The 21,785-nt window shown below is 43.4% G+C and overlaps 1 protein-coding gene across 1 annotated transcript in view; it reads right to left on the bottom strand.

The window, feature by feature from the left end:
- Window positions 1-1,662: 1,662 nt before the first annotated feature.
- The window catches only part of LOC144326153 (uncharacterized), a 33,856-nt gene continuing 13,733 nt past the window's right edge, over window positions 1,663-21,785 (bottom strand). Inside the window, exon 6 of the mRNA XM_077922369.1 lies at window positions 1,663-6,756. Coding sequence (XP_077778495.1) covers window positions 5,692-6,756 — 1,065 coding nt within the window. The 3' untranslated portion in view covers window positions 1,663-5,691. The remainder of the gene's footprint in view (window positions 6,757-21,785) is intronic.

Raw genomic sequence — 21,785 nt, 5'->3', positions numbered from 1 at the left:
GAAAGAATTTAAAATAATTAAACAACTGAACAGTTAAGTTACAAGTTTGGAGCATCGGAAAATGTTGATGAGAATGGGATGGGACATGGCCAGCAAGAAACGGTGTATCCTTATAGAAGCGAGCTGGGAAATTTCAAAGGAAAGACATCGGCTTGCGTTTGTTTGATTTAAGGGGAGGGTGACCAAAGACCGAACTGTTAAAAAGATTTTCTAGGAAATACAGTCTGCCTCCCTGCTGCTATGATGGGCTGGCTGTTAAGGTGCCTGGAAAAATACGGAGCCAGAGGGTCAACTTTGGAATTCCTATTTTAGAATGAACAGAGGTATTTGGACTGGAAAGAATATTTGACAGAGTGGACTGTGCAGGTAAGAAAAGGAAAAACATCTAGTAAAAGTGAACTATTTGGCTTTTAGACATGCAGAAAGGAGGAAAGGAATTTATTTTAGAAATGATTACTGATTTATTGTAGATCGATAATTTGTGGAGCAACTTCACTTGTAGATACTAGTTACAGGTAGGTAGCCGTGTTGGTCTACCATAGTCAAAATAAAATAAAATTTAAAAATTTAAAAAATCCATCCAGTAGCACCTTAGAGACCAACTAAGTTAGTTATTGGTATGAGCTTTCATCTGCATGCACACTTTTGCTCATATCAATAACTAACTTAGTTGGTCTCTAAGGTGCTACTTGGGACGCGGGTGGCACTGTGGGTAAAAGCCTCAGCGCCTAGGGCTTGCCGATCGAAAGTTCAGCGGTTCGAATCCCCGTGGCGGGGTGCGCTCCCGTTGCTCGGTCCCAGCGCCTGCCAACCTAGCAGCTCGAAAGCACCTCCGGGTGCAAGTAGATAAATAGGGACCGCTTCCTGGCGGGAAGGTAAACGGCGTTTCCGTGTGCTGCGCTGGCTCACCAGATGCAGCTTTGTCACGCTAGCCACGTGACCCGGAAGTGTGTCCGGACAGCGCTGGCCCCCGGCCTCTTGAGTGAGATGGGTGCACAACCCCAGAGTCTGTCAAGACTGGCCCGTACGGGCAGGGGTTCCTTTACCTTTACCTTTACTTAAGGTAGATACTGTAAATGTTAAAATATTGTATGTGCAGGAACCGGCAAGCGGACAGCTGATGGCTAAGGATAAATAAGTTTAAAAACAACAAAAAACCTATTGTAATGTAAGATTCATTGTAAGGAATGAAATGTGAACTAGAAACAACTAGGAAAATAAAGCAGCAACGAAAGGAAATTTTGGACGCATCAAGAACGTAGTGCAAGAAACCAGTTTTTGGAGAAATTGCATTAAATTTGTGTTAATTTGCAGCTGATCTGGTAAAATTTGGAAAATGAATAAAACCGATTTGGTGAAAGGTTCCTTTCATCTGGTTTAGAGAAGCTGTGTGAAAAGAACTGAAGGAAGAACCTTACCTGCCAGGTGTGCAGCTGAAGACTCAGCCAGAAGTTTTCATGGCCACATGCCTATGTCACTTCAAGTACAACATCCCTATAGAAAAAATCTGTCTTGGGCTGAGTGGTACAGTTTTCAGTATACTGAAGTGTGCAATCAAATACACACACTTACCTGGGAGTAAGTTCCACTGAGCACATTGAGTTATTTCTGAGTCAACATGCACAAGGGCTGCTCAGTAAGAATTAACAAAATGCAAATATCCAGATTTCGCATCGTTAGTGCTTCTTAATTTTAATTCAGATGGGAGCAAAGTAAGACACAACATAAATTCAAAGCTTTGCATCCTTTGATCCAAAGCAAAGGCAACCTACATTAATAACAAGGAAAGTAGATGTAACATATGCTAATAAACTCAGTTTATGCAAACATTTTAAATGCCAAACTAAGGAAAGCTAAATGCACGTTATATTTTCGAGAAAAAACTACCCCACCTCCACTAAAACATAAGGAAGTATGTATAGTACTCATCTGATTTAAAACCAGTAAAGAGACATTATCTTGTGGCCAATAAGGAAAGCCTTTATATTTAAGGAGACAGGGAAGTGTTGAGTTCTTTATTTTTCTGGATGTTGATTTGCTACAAATTACTTACATGTGTGGGTAGACTATTAAAAAAAAAAGTCGAGAATTTAAGACACCAGGTTGATTTAAACAAACAAACAAAATTATGTTTATCAAACAGAGGGGGAGATTTTTTAAAAGGTTGCAGTTGAGTCGCCTGCAGTTGTTCCAAACGATTCATCCAATTTATTCAAGTTATCAAAAGGCGACAGCACTTTGCAAAGGCAGGCAGCCACCCTTGTGGGCTTACGACACACCCTTTTAAATTGCCATGGCCTGAGCAATCTTCACAGCGCATCGCCTTCAGCGATAGAACCTTTTCCGCAGCTTCTCCTAATCAATAGTAGCAGCACATTGGATATTATATCCTTCTAAGCTCCCCTTGCCCCACACCAAATACACCAGACTGAACTGCTTCTCAAACAGCTTCCCTTAAAAAGCAGAGGAAGGGGAGCTGGTGCCCTCCCAGATCCCATCAGCCCCAGTCAACACAGCTGGAAGACAGGGATTATGGGAGTTGTAGTGCTGCTGACAAAGATGGAGGTTCCTCACCCCTGCCCTAAAGCTCAAATTAGACATTTATGGGGGGGGGGGAGGACCTGCTAGTCAGCTGCATCTCCTTTTCCTGTATGGATAGCTCAGTCGGTAGACCACAAGACTCTTATTGATCTCTGGGTCAAGGGTTCAAGCCCCACATTGGGCAAAAGATTCTTGAGTTGAAGGGGGTTGGACTAGATTATCCTTGTGGCCCCTTCCGAATCTACAAGTTCTATAACTCTGACCCATAACTAATTAAATTAAATTAAATTAAATTTAAAAATTCCTTCCAGGAGCACCTTAGAGACCAGCTACTGTATTTTTCGCTCTCTAAGGCGCACCTGCAACATCTTAAAAAGCAGAGACATCACCTTGCCAATAAAGGTCCGTATAGTTAAAGCCATGGTTTTCCCAGTAGTGATGTATGGAGGTGAGAGCTGGACCATAAAGAAGGCTGACTGCCGAAGAATTGATGCTTTTGAATTATGGTGCTGGAGGAGACTCTTGAGAGTCCCATGGACTGCAAGAAGACCAAACCTCTCCATTCTGAAGGAAATCAGCCCTGAGTGCTCACTGGAAGGACAGATCCTGAAGCTGAGGCTCCAATACTTTGGCTACCTCATGAGAAGAGAAGACTCCCTGGAAAAGACCCTGATGTAGGGAAAGATGGAGGGCACAAGGAGAAGGGGATGACAGAGATGTTTGGACAGTGTTCTGGAAGCTACCAGCATGAGTTTGACCAAACTGCGGGAGGCAGTGGAAGACAGGAGTGCCTGGTGTGCTCTGGTCCATGGGGTCACGAAGAGTCGGACACGACTAAACGACAACAAGACGCACCTGACGATAAGACGCACCTAGTTTTTAGAGGAGGAAATGTGGAAAGCCCCGTTTTGGGGGGGGTCAGCTCACAGTTGTGCAGCTTCTTTTGCAAAGGGGAAAAGCCCCCTTTTTTGAGAATCAGCTGACAGTTGTGCAGCTTGTCATTGGTATGAGCTTTCGTGTGCATGCACGCTTCTTCAGATACCTAATTAAATAAACTAATTTAAACTGCGAAAAGGCATGAAAAGGGCAAAAACGGCGCAAAAATCACAGCCAGGCACTCTGGCGTATCAGTCTACCCCACTTGTCGTCGTTTCCACAATGTCCTTCAGCGATGCGGAAGACCCTGTCACTATTCAGGCCAGTCTGATAAGTGCTGCTGGCGTTTGAAGGTTTTTTTTTTAAAAGGTTTTAAAGAGCTATAGGTATTTGCAGGCTTTTCAAACGATGTTCCCCACGACACATAATTTCACATTTATGCGCGGTAACCAAGAACGTAACCCCTGCGTTAAGTGGGAAGATGCCTGTATAATATTTTAATTGCTTTTACGTGTGCAGTTGTTTTACATGTGCGGTTTTAAAATTATTTTTAAACGAAGTTTGTATTTCAAATTCCATCGCTTTAACTTTTTGACGGGTGCTGCCCTGGGCACCTTTGGGTGGGGGAAGGGCAGGACAGGAATTTAATGAATAAAAATAATACGGTTAATTGTACTTGTGAAATTGCTTCAAGATGCTTTGCAGGAAGCTATTAACAAATGAAAATAATAATAATAATAATAATAATAATAATAATAATAATAATAATATTATTATTATTATTTCCGGGAGGCAGGGAAATGTCAAGTGCAGTAATGTCGCACCACTGATCAATTTTCACTTGATGTTACTGGAGAAACTGGAGGAATCGGATGCACGCCAGTCCTAAGCAGAAATCTCTCAATTCACGTCAAGTTTAGGGCCTTGGAAAAAGCACCCTTCAATGCAACCAGCTCTGGACTCAGGTGCTTCAAGAGTTTATTCACCTGAGAGAACTCCCCTGTGCAGAATTCAGAACTGTGGAAGTCCAACGTGGGTTCACATTTCCAAGCTTAGTGCTGCGCAAAACTCTCTGGGTGATTTGTTAACAGGGAAATACAACTCTCATGGGTCATTCCATGTCAAGTGATTCAGTGACTTTTACCTTACTATTTTATATTGCTTTCAGTTTCAGTTTCCTAAAAGTAGTATAAGGGAAGATCCCAGATTTCAGCAAGCTATCGTTCTGCTTGGAAATACATTTTTAAAAGAAAAGCATGGCTAGCTTTTAATTGAATAACTTTTTAAAGAAATGCCTGAAGGTCTTGTTTATTCTGCTATATTTTACTCCAAGAAAACCCACTTCTGCTAAATAGAATCCAATAAGGCAGACAGGTACGTACAAAATATTTTTATTAACTGTGATGTCATTGAGATCCCAAGATGAAATTTTGCAGGAAGCTCTTAGAAATATGAAATATTCCATACATTTTTTGGGGGGAAATCTTAATCATATTGATTTTTTTAAAATCACCTTTAATTTTTTTAGCTTAATTTTAAAATTGAAAGGAAATCCATCTTGTGCAACATCATATTAAACTTCTGAAGAGATTTATATTTTTAGTTTTGAAGTATCTCCATTCTGAGCTGAGCTTTTAAGGTTTTTGTGTAGTAGGGCATGATCAAAACTGTCAATTTTTTGACCTTCATACGTCAAAACTGGGACGAGATGAAAGAATTAAAAGTTTAGATTTAAACTTAGTTTTGCTCATTCAACAAGTGTACAAAGTTTTAAGAAAATTGGATTTACAATTTTATAATATGCAGAGAATAACATGTGCTGAAAAACCAGAGAGAGGAGCTGAGGGAAGTCTGGGGTGGGGTGGGGAGGGTTGCTTTTTTGAGGAGGGGGGAGGGAAAAAATGGGGGGAGAGTTTGGATTTGAGGTGTTTGGATTTGATATCCCGCTTTATCACTACCCTAGGGAGTCTCAAAGCGGCTCACATTCTCTGTGAGTGAGGCTGAGAGACTTCAGAGAAGTGTGATTAGCCCAAGGTCACCCAGCAGCTACATCTGGAGGAGCGGGGACGCGAACCCGGTTCACCAGGTTACGAGTCCACCGCTCTTAACCACTACACCACACTGGCTCTCAGTGTGAGGAGGAGGAGGATGTGTTTTTGATAAATTGTTATGTTGAAATTCCTAATAAAAAATATTTTAAAAGAAAGAAAATTGGATGGCAAAAAATTAATTAAAAATTGGACCACTTGACATGGAATGACCCTCACCCGAGATTCAGAGCGCTTCTTGTTTAACTGCTCCAGGACAAGGCAACTTGCCCACGGCCGACAGCTTCTCTTTCACGTGAAACTTCTGGTGCTTCACGATGTGCGACCGGTGAGAGAAGCACTTCCCGCACTCCAGGCACTTGTAGGGCCTCTCGCCCGTGTGGACCCTCTTGTGAGCCAAGACGTTCGAGCGGTCGGAAAAACACTTCCCGCACTCGGAGCAGGCGAAGGGCTTTTCCCCCGTGTGGACCCTCTTGTGCCTGGCCAGGGAGGAGCTGTCGGCGAAAGACTTCCCGCACTCGGAGCAGGCGTAGGGCCTCTCCCCCGTGTGGATGCGCTGGTGTTTCACGAGCCCCGACTGCTGGGCAAAGAACTTGCCGCACTCCAGGCACGTGTAGGGCTTCTCGGAGGTGTGGACGCGGCAGTGCTTCACGAGCGCCGAGGGCCGGGGGAAACACTTGCCGCACTCCAGGCACTCATAGGGCTGCTCCCCGGTGTGGATCATCCAGTGGCTCACGAGCGCAGAGTGCTGGTCAAAACATTCCCCACACTCCAGGCACTTGTAGGGGTTGGCTCCCTGGTGAACTCTCTGGTGCGCCACGACGTGCGACCGGTCGGCAAAGCACTTCCCACACTCCAGGCACTTGTAGGGCTTCCTCCCCGTGTGGACCCTCTGGTGCCTCACAAAGGCCGGGTGGTCGGCGAAGTGTTCCCCACATTGCAAGCACTTGTGGGGCTTCTCCTGCAGGTGGGTTTTCTGGTGGGCCGCAAGGGACGACTCCTGAGCGAAGCCCTTCCCGCACTCCAGGCACGTGTGGCGAGGCCCGCCGGCCGCCGCGTGGACGCGCCGGTGCTTCACAAGGGACGAGGGCTGAGGGAAACACCTCCCGCACTCCAGACATTCGTATGGCTCCTCTCCAGTGTGGACCCTCCAGTGGCTCACGAAGGCTGCGTGCTGTTCGAAGCCATCGCCGCATTCCTGGCATTTGTAGGTTTTCTCTCCCGCCCGGGTCGTGGCGGGGTCCGGCTGCCGAGCAAAACACTCCCCGCACACCAGACACCGGAAGGATTTCTTGCCCACCAAGAGTCTCTGGGGCACGACGCCGCAACGATTCCCGCACCGAGGGCACGCTTCCATTTCCAGAGGGTCACCTGGTAGGAGAAAGGAGGATTTCTTAGTCCATGTTCTAAATGATTGGAATCATAGAACTGTAAAGTTGGAAGGGACTCCAACAGTCATCTACTCCAACCCCTTTCAAATACATATACAGTGGTACCTCGGGTTACATACGCTTCAGGTTACACACTCCGCTAACCCAGAAATAGTGCTTCAGGTTAAGAACAGTTTCAGGTTAAGAACGGACCTCTGGAACGAATTATGTACTTAACCCGAGGTACCACTGTACATACATACAGGCCTGCGTAATTTTATCTGTACGCTGCCTTTCCACAGTTCCAACCGTGCTCAAGGCGGCTTATGCTTAAATCCTGTTAAAAGCAGTCTTCCGGTTCCGGTCGCGACCTGGGAGGGAGCGCAGAGAACCAGCTCCTGGTTTTCTGGGCGTTGCGGAGGTCTGGGGAGCTCGCTAGGGCGCTGCGAACCCGAAAAATCCGAAGGGGGGTACCCTTAGGAGACAGGTCCCCAGCGGCGTGGAAACGGGCGTGTTAGCTCTCCGCACCGATAGAGAGTGAAGACGGAGCCCGCCAGCGCAATTGGGGAAAGTTCCGACCCCGCAACGCGACGCCTCGAGCTCCGTCCAGGAGAGCCGACGGGCTTCCAAGGAGAGAAGAAAGGCAGCCGCAGTGTGTAGCAGCTTACAGACAGAACGTGCATCTGCTGGAAGCATAAAAAGCGATAGTGAAGCTGCGTTTTGCCTGGTACTATTCAGAAGTGTGTTCGGGAGTTCACTTGGCGATGGAACTGAGAATGCGCAGGTGAAAGTCGACGGTATGAGAAGCTTTTTTATAAAGTCTGTCTGAGTGAGCGAACTTTAAGTTGTGAAAAGTGATTGGGAGACTTATTTGCCTAAAAGAGACCTTAAGAACTATGAAATTATAAAACAATACAGACGCTAAAGACGTTGGGTGCGTCAACGATAATAGAGAGTGACTAAGCAGTGGGGGGGACGTTAACAGCGAACTCCTCTGTGTCGTTCACGTCGCTCTTAAGCACCGTATGCTTTTTGGAACTGCAGTTTTTTGGATCTTAGACTGTGCAAATTGTTTTCTCTTATTTTTTCTCTTTTGCGACGGATTTAATGAACCACTGGATGATTATTGGCTGTCCTCGAAGGGAGTCTAGATGCTTGAGGATTAGGTGGAGTGACTGGCTGAATTCAGGAGAGTGTCGGCGGTAGGAGACACGGAGGAAACCTCTGGCGTCCCTCCCTCTTCTTTGCTTCGCCCCCTCCCCTCTTTGGCCGACTTTCCTCTGCTCCCCTTTATCCCCCCCCTCGCCTCCCCGGTCTGAGGACGTACTTACTGTCGTTTGGACTTGGAATAAGAAAGTGGAGAATATCTCTTTAAGGCTTGCTTGTTGTTGACCGAAAGTGCTGTTGCTCTGGGACCTAAGGACTGTGGGGGAAGGCGGATGGGGAGGAACATTTGAAAGATACTGTTGGGATTTAAGGTGAGATCACCCCACCCCACGTCGTTCCGCACTGTTCCTTTTTCGATATCCCGCTCCGAACTAGAACATTGGGCTTTGGAACTCCGGGAGAGATATTGGCTTAAGACACTGCTCCGGAGAGGATTGGAGATTTGCGTTTGGGTATAATATTGAAAAGTCTGACCATTTCTAGTCGGTGTAAACTGCTCATCTTTGCTCTGTTTTCTTCCCCTCTTTACTTTGTTCTATCTCTTCATAGTTGTCGCCTAAAAATTGTTGATTTATGCTGATTTTTTAGGGTGGGACCTAGGGGAGTAGAAGGTAGGAGAAGGAAAGGGAAAGTAATAGGGAGGGGAAAATTGGGAATGGCGGGGAGGGATGGGAAGGATGGGAAGAAAGGGGGTGGGACTCCAGGGGAGAGGAAATGGTCCCGACAGGAAGAAGTCAAAGATCTAGACAATCTGTGGGTGAGAATAAAGGAAGAGTTTAAACAAAATATTCTATGTATGGAAAATAAGTTAGGAGAGATGCAAGAAAGAATTGATAAAAGGATAGAAGGAGCAGTTGGGGAACTCTCGGCCAAAATACAAGACCTCTCTGTTAAGTCCAAAATAATTGAAGAATCTAATAGGAAATTACAGAAGGAGATGAGGGAACAAAGGAAGGAGACAACAAAGATGAAAGAAGAGATGAGAGAATTAAGCAGCTCACAAGAGAGGATCTGGGACAATCTAGCCATGGCGGACATGAGACAAAAGCAGTTACATTTGAAATTTAGGGGAGTAGCAGAGGAAAGAAACGAAGACATAAGAGGAAAAATGATTAGTGAACTCTCTAAATGGCTGGATATAAGAGAGGAGGAACTGGCTTCTTCTATAGAAAATGTTTTTAGGATGTCGAGACCTAAGCAATTTAGAAACAGTAAATTCTTGGGAGACTGGTGATCTTTAAATCAGTGGAAATGAAAAATTTAATCTTAAGGAAGAGCTACCATAACAGATTAAGAATTGATGGAAGACCCATTATTATTTACAAAGAAATCCCGGTCAGGTTATTACGTAAAAGAGAGAGATATAAACAGGTGGTAGCTGCCTTGAAGAGAAATGGGATACACTTTAGATGGGAGTTCCCGGAAGGGATCACTTTCTATTATAAGGAAAAGAAATTTAGATTGATGGACATACAGGAAGCTGAAAAGTTTTTGAGAAGGTATGAGAAAGACTTGGGAAGAACAGAGAATAGGCCGGGGAGCGGGGGGGAGGGGGAGGGGGAGGTGGGGAGGACGGGGGAGGACGGGGGTCGAGAGGGGGAGGAGAGGTCGGAAGGATCAGATGAGGAAGTTGATGAGGCCGTGGTGGGAGCAGGGACGGCAGAGGAGGAGGAGCCCTCTGGTAGCAGAGGCAGCAGAATCTAGTTTGGGACTTCGGTCAGTGAAACCGTAGCAGATAAAGGAAAACAATAACACACAAACTAAACTTTTTATCCTGGAATGTAAATGGTTTGAATGAGAAAGTTAAAAGGAATAAAATCGAGAGAGTATTGAAAAACAAAAACTATGATGTAATCTGCTTCCAGGAAACGCATATCGCGAAAAAACATAAACATATCTTGAAGAATAAAAAATTAGGAGTAGAGTTTATAAATTCGGAGATAAATAAAAAGAAAGGTGTTGTGATATATGTAAAAGAGAAGTGGGATCCCATACAAATTTGTAAAGATGAAGAAGGGAGAATTCTAGGGGTACAGTTAAATTTCCAGGGGGGAAAAATCAATGTTGTGACGGTATACGCCCCGAATAAAAATAAAGCAGAGTTTTATGAGAAACTCGAAAGAATCCTGCTAGATCTAGAAACGCATAAACTAATCCTGCTTGGGGACCTTAACGGGGTCCCAGTGCCGGAGTTGGATAGGAGCGAAAAGAGAGGGAACTCAGATAGGGGAAAGCTGCCGAAATCTTTTAAAGACCTGGAGGAGAATTTGGATCTAATCGATGTGTGGAGGTATAAAAATCCTACCTCCAAGCAATTCACTCACTATTCAGAACCTCATCAAAGCTGGGGAAGAATAGACCAAATTTGGGTGACAAGAAATCTTATCTTAAGAGTAAAAAGATGTGAAATCTTACCCAGGACGCTTTCTGATCACTGTGCACTGGTTATGGAAATTAAAGGGGGATCTAAGGGACAATTTAGATGGAGGCTGGATGAAAATCTACTGGATATAGACGATGTGAAAGGAAAGGTTAAAGGCGCCCTGAAGGAGTATTTTGACTGGAATCTGAAGGGGGAACCCACCATAGATATGGTATGGGATGCCAGTAAGTCGGTCATGAGGGGTATCCTAATTCAACAAAATAATTACAGGAGGAAAATGCGAGAACAAAAGAAAGTAGAAATTCTTACAGAATTGAGAAACTTTGAGAGGAAATTGACCATAAATCCAGCAGATGAGGAGGTTATTCGTGCTATAAAGGTGCTGCAGGCCCAGTATTCAGCTATATTAAGCCAAGAATCGGACTGGAGAATCAAATATATGAGGCAGAGGTATTTTGAATCGGCAAATAAAATGGGAAAGTTGCTTGCGTGGCAGCTGAGGAAGAGGAAAAAGCAAAATGTGATAAGTAAGATAATAATGGAAGATAATATTATTGAAGATCCAGAGGAAATAGAAAAAGGGTTTGTTCAGTTTTTTGGAAAGTTATATGAGAGAGGGACAGAAGATAGAATAGAAATTGAAAGATACTTGGAGCAGGATAGAGGAAAATATATTTTAGAAGAGGACAGAGCGTGGTTAAACAGGGAAGTTACTGTAAATGAAGTTATTGAGGCCATTAATAGGATGAAAAATGGTAAGGCCCCTGGGCCAGATGGTCTGCCCTCAAAATATTATAAAACACTAGGAGAACTCCTCGCTCCGGTGCTTAGAGATGTTATTAATAATATCCTCCAGGGAGGGAAAATTCCTGGCTCCTGGAAGGAGGCATATATAACTTTGGTTCCAAAATCAGAAACTGAGAAAACAGATATAAAAAATTTTAGGCCAATCTCTCTGCTTAATAATGATTATAAGATCTTTGCCGATATAATGGCTAGTAGACTGAAGAGGCTATTAATGAAACATATACATAAAGACCAGGCGGGATTTCTTCCTAATCGTTATCAGAAAGACAACGTTCGTCATATATTAAATATTATTGAATATTTAGATACAAGGATAGATGTCCCAGCCGCCCTTATCTTTATAGACGCCGAAAAGGCGTTTGATAACGTTTCCTGGGAATTCCTATTAGTATGCTTGGAAAAGGCAGGTATTGAAGGCCCCTATTTGAAAGGCATTAGAGCAATATATTCGGAACAACAGGCTATGCTGATCATAAACAACAACTTGACCAAACCATTTAAGATCGAAAAAGGTACAAGACAGGGTTGCCCTTTGTCCCCCTTGTTATTTATAATGGTCTTGGAAGTCATCGCAAACAGAATAAGAGATGCTGGGAATGTGAAGGGTATTAGAATTGGAAGGAAAGAATTCAAGCTAAAGGCCTATGCAGATGACCTAGCCCTATCCCTGGAAGAACCATTGGACAGCGTTTGCAAGTTGATTGAATTGTTAGAGGAATTCGGCAGACTGTCAGGATTTAGACTAAATAGGAAGAAAACAAAAATTTTAACAAAGAATCTGGCCAATGAAGATAAAAACCAATTGGAACAAAAGACGGGCATTAAAATTGTGAATAAGGTAAAATATTTAGGAATTTGGCTATCTCCAAAAAATATAAATTTGGTTGAAGATAATTATGACAAGATTTGGCAAGAAATTAAAAAAGATCTGGATACCTGGCAGAGGCTGAAGCTCTCATGGACGGGGAGGATGGCGGCGATTAAAATGTGTATCCTTCCAAGGTTACTGTTTCTGTTTCAAAATATCCCGATAATCAAGGGTATCACTCGTTTTAGTAACTGGCAAAAAATGTTGACTAAGTTTATTTGGCAGGGGAAGAGAGCCAGGATAAAGTTTAAATACCTGACAGATGCAAGAGAGAGAGGGGGGTTTGCGGTACCGAATCTAAAGTTATATCATGAGGCAGCCTGTTTAAGTTGGTTAAAGGAGTGGGCCACCCTTAGGAATACTGATTTATTGGATTTGGAGGGCTTTGACATTAGGTTCGGGTGGCACGCTTACCTGTGGCAGGGGAAAGGTGAGGTGCATAGAGGGTTTTCAAGCCATATAATTAGAGGTTCACTTTTGGCGGTGTGGAATAGATATAAAAAATTGATTGAAAAAGGGACCCCCTGGTGGCTCTCCCCAGTAGACATCATTAGATTAAAAAAACCAAACATGACGGAGGAAAGATGGACCTATGAGGATCTTTTGACAAAGGCAGAAGAGGGTTGGAAGATAAAACCTTATGATGAGTTGAAAGATAAGATAAAAGAATGGCTACTCTTTCACCAGATTAATGCACTGTGGGGTGAGCACAAGAAACGGGGTGAGGGATAAAAAATCAAGATATCAGGTGGAAATCCTAGAGAGTAATGATAAACACCTCTCTAAATTATATAAACAACTATTGGAATGGGATACAAGAGAGGACTTGGTGAAGGGCGGGATGGTAAAGTGGGATAGAGACCTAGGATATAATATCGATTATAGTAAATGGCGAACACTTTGGAGGAAGGGTATGAAATTCACAGCGTGTGCAACCCTCAGAGAAAACTTAGAGAAGATGGTGTACCGTTGGTACCTGACTCCAGCAAAGTTAGGAAAGATGTATAAGACCGTTGATAATTGCTGCTGGAGATGTAAAGATAAGATTGGGACTTTTTTCCACATGTGGTGGACTTGTGAGGCAGTAAAGGAATTCTGGGGAATGATTTATGATGAACTGAAAAAAATCTTAAAATATAACTTCCCCAAAAAACCTGAATTGTTTCTTCTGGGTATGATTGATGAGGAAATTAAAAAACCAGATCGAACCTTCTTCCAATATGCGTCAGCTGCAGCCAGGATCCTAATTGCACAAAAATGGAAATCTCCTGATATTCCCACGATTGGAGAGTGGCAAGTGAAATTATATCAATACATAGAACTAGCGAGATTAACTCAGAAAATAAGGCAAAATAACACCATGAAACATAAAGATGAATGGAAGAATTTTTTCATTTATGTTAAGAATAATATTGGCATTAATAATACAACAGCAGAAGATAGTTAACACCCTCGATGTATAATATAATTGTAAACTCTACTGCAAAGATTATATGATGGTTATGTAATTCCATACTAAGTTGAACGGAAGTCTGCTTTTTCTCGCTTTTTTCCTTTTTTTTCCTTTTTCTTTTTCTTTTCTTTTCTTTTGTCTTTTTAACTCCTTCTTTTTATTCCAATCTGGAATAAGATAGGAACCTTTGAAATTCGTTTTCTTCTTCTTTTTTTTCTTCTTTTTGTTTCTTTTACCTTTTTAACGGTGGGTATATATGTATCTGATTTATGATGTGTAACGTGTAACTTTTTTCTAATAAAATTAAAATAAATAAATAAATAAAAAAAGAATCCTGTTAAAAGCAGAATAGAATAAATAAATCATTGCCAACAAAGTTTGCTGCTGGGCCTGAGAGGGAGGGAAGCTCATAAAGAACATCAATATGTAGAGGTAAAAAAAACCAAAAGTTGAATGAATGGCTCCTCTTCACCGTGAGTGTCTAGCTGGTTAGTGGTTAGTGTTATCTTTGTGGTTTTAATTGTTTTTAATCATCCTGTATGACAACTGCAATCATACCTTGGGTTGAAGTAGCTTCAGATTAAGCATTTTCGGGTTGCACTCTGTGGTGACCCGGAAGTAACGGAGCGCGTTACTTCTGGGTTTTGCTGCTCGCGCATGCACAGACGCTCAAAATGACATCACACGCATGTGCGGAAGCGGCAAATCACGACCTGCGCATGCGCAGATTGCCTTCACTTCAGGATGCGAACGGGGCTCCAGAACGGATCCCGTTCGCATCCAGAGGTACCACTGTATCTTAATTATCTTGAGACGGTGGTTAAAAAGTGATTTAAGAAATGGACGGTGATGATTTTGTTGAATCTATACTGTTATGTTGTGGTTGGCACAGCTTTACTTGTTTTTATGATTCTATTATTGTAACTCGCCCTGGGATATTGTGGATAAGAAATTTAATTAATAAATAAATGCACGAGGGGGAAGGAGTGTTCCAGACCATTACTAAAAGGGAGGCAAGGGGAGAACATCAACTGGCTGAGGTTTTTTTTAATCACCAACAACTTACCTGAGCAGGCATCAAGGATCCCTGCTTCACCTCTGTTTTGGGATTCGGGTACCCAGAGTTCTTCTCCTCGTTCCATCTGGGAGATGAGTTCAGGCTTTGGGCACAGAAATCCTGGAGGCAAGGCAACATGACAGTGTCAGTTTGCATTTCGTAGTACAGAAAGTATTGATCTTTCCTATTCTGCTTAGTTCAAGAGGGTTCTAGAAAGTTTCTTTCTATGTGAAAGAAACAGGAAGGTTTCTGTTGTTTGGATTATTTCTTCCGGGAAGTTGAGTACAGCTGGTTTAAACTGCTTCTGTTATCTTCTTGTCAAGGCCATACTGACTATAATAGTAAGACCAGGAGGAGCCTGGGCCTCCCTCACTTTCTCTTTTCTGTCTCCTTTGTTCTGGTGTTCTATTTCTGTTTGCTATAGTGTTATAGTTTAAACTTATTATAAGTATTGTGAGTTTTATCGTAATTGCCGCAACTGGATTTTTTATGGACTGTGCCAGTCCTGAATGTGTTGGATTTGTGACCATTATGCTCATTTGCCTTCAGTACCAGTAAAGCTCTCTATTTTTGGGGAACTCTGCTGTGTGTTTAAGTTTCTTCCTGCTCCTCCTTCATGGCCGACAGAGAATACTTGATGTAAAGGTAAAGGTAAAGGTAAAGGGACCCCTGACCATTAGGTCCAGTTGTGACCAACTCTGGGGTTGCGGCGCTCATCTTGCTTTATTGGCCAAGGGAGCCGGCGTACACTTCCGGGTCATGTGGCCAGCATGACTAAGCCACTTCTGGCAAAACCAGAGCAGCGCACGGAAACGCCGTTTTCCTTCCCACCAGAGTGCTACCTATTTACTTGCACTCTGACGTGCTTTCGAACTGCTAGGTTGGCAGGAGCAGGGACCGAGCAACGGGAGCTCACCCCGTCGCGGGGATTCGAACCGCCGACCTTCTGATCGGCAAGTCCTAGGCTCTGTGGTTTAAAGCACAGCGCCTTGTCATAATTCCTTAAATAGTGCTAGTCAAACTGAGTCCTGGGGAAATCTGAGGTTCCTCAGACGCTCTAAAGGTGCATAAGAAGAATTCCCACAGATGAGCTTCCATCTTATATCGTGCAGATATAGGTTGACAGCCTCAGTGAGGATCAGGCCTCTACATCGAGGCTGCAAACTCCTTACCCAGTGAGGTTACATTCCCATAGTTCTCCATCATGACCTCCCTGTACAAGGCCCTTTGGTCTGGATCCAGCAGAGCCCCCTGGCTCTCCGTGAAATACACAGCCACATCTTCAAAAGTCACCGGACTCTGTAAGAATAAAGGGTTCTGTCTAGTTCCCACTACTTCATGAACGATGTTTGTTTTTTTTAATGTAATCAGTCAGTGAATAGTTTGAAAAGATTTATGGCATGTTAGCTTAAAAAAATGTGATTTTACAACAACTTCTTTGTATGAGTAACATTCCTAGTTCTAAGCCAGGCATAGGCAAACACGGCCCTCCAGATGTTTTGGGACTACAACTCCCATCATCCCTAGCTAACAGGACCAGTGGTCAGGGATGATGGGAATTGTAGTCCCAAAACATCTGGAGGGCCGAGTTTGCCTATGCGTGTTCTAAGCCTTTTGCTCCTGGACAGGCAGGTGTCATTTTGGCTATATATAAGCACCAGCAAAAGGAAAACTTAGGCCACTTTTAGCATGTACACTATGATGTTAAATATGCTTACCACTGACAGAGAGAATAAGTAAACCTCAACATCACAGGCAGGGAACAAAAGGCAAGTGCCCTTTCTGGCCTTAGGAGGCTGGATTCTCCCTACCCAACATCTTCTATTTTAATGGGAGTTAGAATCACAGAGTTGGAAGGGACTACAAGAACCATTTAGCAATTTTAAATTTAAAATTTAAAGTATATTTACAGAAATATTGTAAAATTAATGAATGTTAGAAGGATGCTGGAATGAATTTACATGGTTTTAGCAGAGAGGTTATAAAGAATTAAGTAAAAATGGATTGTTAATGGGTCAAAGTGTAAAATTTAAGGTCAAACTGCGTTAAGATAAATTATAGAACAAAATCTGAGAAAGAGGGAAAGGACTTGCTGAAACAGCTAATTGAATTAGAATACAAAAAAGGGAGGTGTGAGGAAGTCGAGGAAATAAGTAAATGAAAGATAAAGATATGAAAATATCGGATGTGCTTTTTTTTTCTTAAATGTTTTTGTTTTTAAATGTTTTCGTTTTTTCTTTTTTTATTGTTCTGCTGTACTGTTTTTTTTTATTGTATTCTCTTTCATTTTTGAAGTATTGTAACTCTTCTATTGTTGGTTTTTTCTTTTCTCTTTTGTAATTGTTAAACTTTAATAAATATCATTTAAAAAAACAAAACCATTTAGCAATGCAGGAACTTTTCACCCAATTCTTATTATTTTGGAACATGGTTCTCCTATCCTGTGCAAATAGCTCTGTAGATCAGGCAAGCAGCACAGCCTGTACAGTGGTACCTCGGATTAAGAACTTAATTCGTTCCGGAGGTCCGTTCTTAACCTGAAACTGTTCTTAACCTGAAGCACCACTTTAGCTAATGGGGCCTCCCGCTGCTGATTTCTGTTCTCATCCTGAAGCAAAGTTCTTAACCCGAGGTACTATTTCTGGGTTAGCGGAGTCTGTAACCTGAAGCGTCTGTAACCCGAGGTACCACTGTATTTCTGAGCCCCAGCAGAAAATAAGGCTGCTTGCTTGGCATCCCCCAGCCCAATCCTATGCTCTGGGAAAGCGTGTCCTAACTTGGCACCCTCCAGATGTTGCACTCCAGTGCCCATCAGTCCTGGCCAGCACGGCCAATGGTCGGTGGGATGATGGGAGTTAGAGTCCAGCAGCAGTGGGAAGGGACCAGCCTTGGGTCAGTTCCCTGGCGTACACATCCTGCTGAACCCAGTGGGACCTGACTCTCAAGTCCAGGGCTGCAGCCACAGGTGCCTGTTCCTTCCCCAGCACCTGCCGCAGAGCCTTCCTCCTTACCTGAGCCAGCTCCGTTGCCATATAAGTGAAAATTGCATAAGGGGGGAGCACCCTCTAAATGCCCTCTCTGCCGCTCTCTCTCCAATCCAGATCAGAAATACTATAGCAAAACTAGCCACAACTGGAATTGAAACTGGAAGTGAAGCAGGAGGCAGGAGAATAGCTGTCAACTTCCCCCTCTCAAGTCCAGGGCAGCAGCCATAGGTGCCTGTTCCTTCCCCATCGCAGAGCCTTCCTCCTTACCTGAGCCAGCTCCGTTGCTGCCCTGGCCATTTCTACAGAAAGGGGGGATAATCCGGATTCAAGCGCCGACATCATTCTGCACCCTGTGAGGGACCAAAGGGCGGCTTATCAAAATTGGGGATACGAGCAAGACAGAGCCACATACATGCAACCCTCTTCGCCCCAGTTGTTCCCAGAGCATCCTCTACTTCACTTTCCCCTTTTCTCCCCGCCCCCAACCTAATAATAATAATAATAATAATAATTTTCTTTTTCTGCCCTTCCTGGTTCAGAAAATCAGGCTCAGGGCGGCTAACAACAAATTTAAAACACTTAATTGATGCAACAAAAAACAGCATAAAATACAGTATAAAACGTGAATAACAATAAATTCAGAATTCAAAAATCAATTTAGGGGGGAAATCCATCCAATAAGCATTCGATGATCACCAGGGCTAGCTGGCTAAATTAGTCCTATTTGGGCCAGCGAGGAGACCAGGGGAGAATTAGCTGTGGGATCCCCGTTAACAACCCTGTCAGGCTGAGAGAGACACACAGAGAGAAAACAGAGCAGAAGAGAACAGAAGAGAGGAGAGAAAGAGAGAGAGAATATGAATATGTCTGATCATCAGTGGCGTAGCGTGGGGGGTGCAGGGGGGGCCGGCCGCACCGGGCGCAACATCTGGGGTTAGGGCAAATCCACAGGTTAGGGGGGTGCAAATCCACGGGTTAGGGGGCGCAAATCCACGGGTTAGGGGGCGCAAATTACTTGTCTTGCCCCGGGTGCTGACAACCCACGCTACGCCACTGCTGATCATGGGATAGCCAAGTGAGCTTCAAGGTACCCAATCTCCCTCGTCTCAGTCCAACCCTCTAATCACAATGCCCACACTAGCCTTCTGGATAAAAGGTGCCCTCTTTAAAAAAAGACTTTTGACTATCTCTATCCTCTTCCGGGACCAAGAAGGCAGCCACCCCTAAATTGCAGACCAACAGCCTCCCAGGCAAGGTTGCCATGGGAGTGTGGAGAGACAACTGGCAACAGGTTGATGGAATCCTATTGAGTGTGCAGGCAAGGACCCCTCCTTGCCAGCCAGAAAAGCTACGGGCATTAGTCAGCCATTTCAGCTACTTCCTTTGGGAGCCTTATTTGCCTTCTTTGTCTGGTATGTCCCCCCCCCCCTTTTAATTTTATTTTTCAGTCCGGAAAGCACTTATCCAGCAACAATGGCAGGGCGTGCAAAGAGAGGAGCCTTTTTACAAAAAAGAGGAGTTCTGCCTCCTCCTCCTCCTCCTCTCAGCTCCATGACGTCTTTCGCCCCTCCAGGGTCCCCCAAAAGTCAACCCACCCACCCCTTGCGCGCCTTCACGGGGCTCCTGCGGGCGCTTCCTCGGCGTCGCTCCTGACAATTCCACCCCATCCCTCATCCGGGCTCCTGCTGGGATGGGGCGCACGGAAGCCCAGTGGCCGCTGGGAATTGTAGTCCTTTGGCCCCGCGCTCTTCCGTTGCGCGAGGTTACGTTTGGCAAAGGGGGTTTCTGGGAATTGTAGTCCTCGCTTCCCTGCTCTGCTCGCAGCTGGCGCTTTGGAAACAAGAGTTGGTGCTTGCGTGGTGGTGGGAGGGGGGGCAGCCTAACGTTGTTTTTGTTTAATAATAATAATAATAATAATAATAATAATGTATATTGTATTTTAAAATGGGGTTTCAGAGTTTTTAGGGGGTTTTGAATGTTTTATGTAGTTTTTCAATTTCATTGTTCTGTATGGGACAATGACAATAAAGATATCGTATATCTAATAATAATAATAATAATAATAATAATAATAATAATAATAATAATAATAATAATAATAATAATAATAATAATAATTTTATTTATACCCCGCCCTCCCCGGCCAAAGCCGGGCTCAGGGTGGCTAACACCAATAAAATTACAATGGTAACATAATAGCGGGGGGGGGGGGGGGACGACACCCAATTTAAAATACAGGTTAAAATGTAATTTAAAAAGCAGCCTCATTTTAAAAGCAGCCCCCGCCTTTCCCCCTGACAGATAAAAATAAGAGCAGCTGGGAAAAAAATTTGGGGGGACAATAATTAAAAAACAATTAAATATAACGTTAGGGATTAAAGCATATACAGAATCTTGCTAATTATTGCAGAATTTCCTCCCCGCCCCCCCCCCGCCCCAAATATGCTGGAAAGTCCTGCATTGTAGAGGGTCGGACTAGAGTGGGGTCCCTTCCCACTCTATAATTCTGAGATTCTGTGAAATATTTGTTAAACCTCAACAATATTCCGCCGTACTCACGTTCCGTGTTTGCATTGATGCTTCTTTAATACTCTTCTCCTACCCTCTCCTGGGTATCTTATCTTTTTTCTTTCTTATTTCCCCCCCTTCTCTTATGATTTTAAAGCTGCAATAAAATTATATGAGGGGGAAAAGGAAATAAACAGGGCCTTGCTGGATCAGGCAAATAATCCTTTTGGGTGTATGACAACTTCGGACCACTTTGATCGGCAGAACTGGCACTGTTACAGGTACCATATAATACTTGCTCCAGGTTGGTAAGGAATCAGTCTTTTAGTGTGGCACCACTATTGACACCAGGCAGATGCCTTTACTGCACCCTTTTCAGTACCTGCTGGAAACATTTTTGCTTATGCATGCCTACCCAGATATGTAGAATGTTAACGTGTTTTATTCAGCTTTTTATCTTATTGCTGATATCAATTTTTTAAAGAGTTGTTTTTACTGATAATTTCATTGTTTTATCCTTTTTTATTCAAACTGCTTTGAAGTTGTTGGTGGGTTGTTGTTGTTTTGCAATGAAGTGGTATACATTACATTTTTTGCAATAAATAAATACTGAATCCTAGAGTTGTTTCCCAAGAACTTTCTTCTTTTTTTCTTTTAAAGAAAAGCTTGTGCTGTAAGTTACGGGATATAATGAACATAGTCAAACGAAAAGATAAAGTGAAAATACAACAGCGGATATTGTTTTATGATAACTTGGAAGCTCCTTTATTGATTACAAGGAATATATGTTAAAACTTTTATTAACCGTTAACGTGAAAAGTTACGTTTATCCAAACAGAACACAAAGACAAGAGACATCACAAAACCCCCCAGGTAAGAAAAAAAATCCAATCAGGTTACATCGTTTAATGCATTCTTCTTACCCACTCACATAAATGATCCAATATATAAGTACCCTATATACTGAGTTTATTCTGAGTATTCAATCAATCAATCAATCAATCACCCTACAGCAAGCCCAAGTTACTCTCAAACCCTCCAGAATATTATTCCGCTTTAAATATTACAAGCGCCTTGTATTAAAATATTAACAATAGATCTATGCTTCTGGAGCCAGAAGGATAGTTACCGTATTTTTCGCTCTATAAGATGCACCAGACCACAAGACTAGTTTTTGGAGGAGGAAAACAAGAAAAAAAATATTCTGAATCTCAGAAGCCAGAACAGCAAGAGGGATCGCTGCGCAGTGAAAGCAGCAATCCCTCTTGCTGTTCTGGCTTCTGGGATAGCTGCGCAGCCTGCATTCACTCCATAAGACGCACACACATTTCCCCATACTTTTAAGGAGGGAAAAAGTGAGTCTTATCTAGCAAAAAATACTGTATATTCTACCTCCACTGTCGGAGAAAGTATGCCTTTGAAAACCAGCTGCAAGAAGCTGCAAGTAAGGAGAGCACAGCTGTGATCAGAGTACCAACTTGTGGGCTCCCCATGGCCACTGTGAGAATAGGATGCTGGACTCCATGGGCAATTGGGCTGTTCCGGCACAGCTCTTCTGACGCTCCTATGAACCGGTGGCGACCGTTATAGTTTCACTGCCCAGGCGCCAGTTGTTACTCCATTTGAGGCCACGACGAGCAGGAGGAGGAGGAGCGCTCGCTGAATGTGCAACCGGCAAACTCACCTCCTGATGGTCTGATGGTGATTGACGCTGGTCAGC

This window comes from Podarcis muralis, chromosome 2 (genome assembly GCF_964188315.1).
Source record: "Podarcis muralis chromosome 2, rPodMur119.hap1.1, whole genome shotgun sequence".
Classification (NCBI taxonomy): Eukaryota; Metazoa; Chordata; class Lepidosauria; order Squamata; family Lacertidae; genus Podarcis; species Podarcis muralis.
The sequence above is the reverse complement of the archived record's forward strand: the minus strand, read 5'-3'. Positions and strand labels throughout refer to the sequence as shown.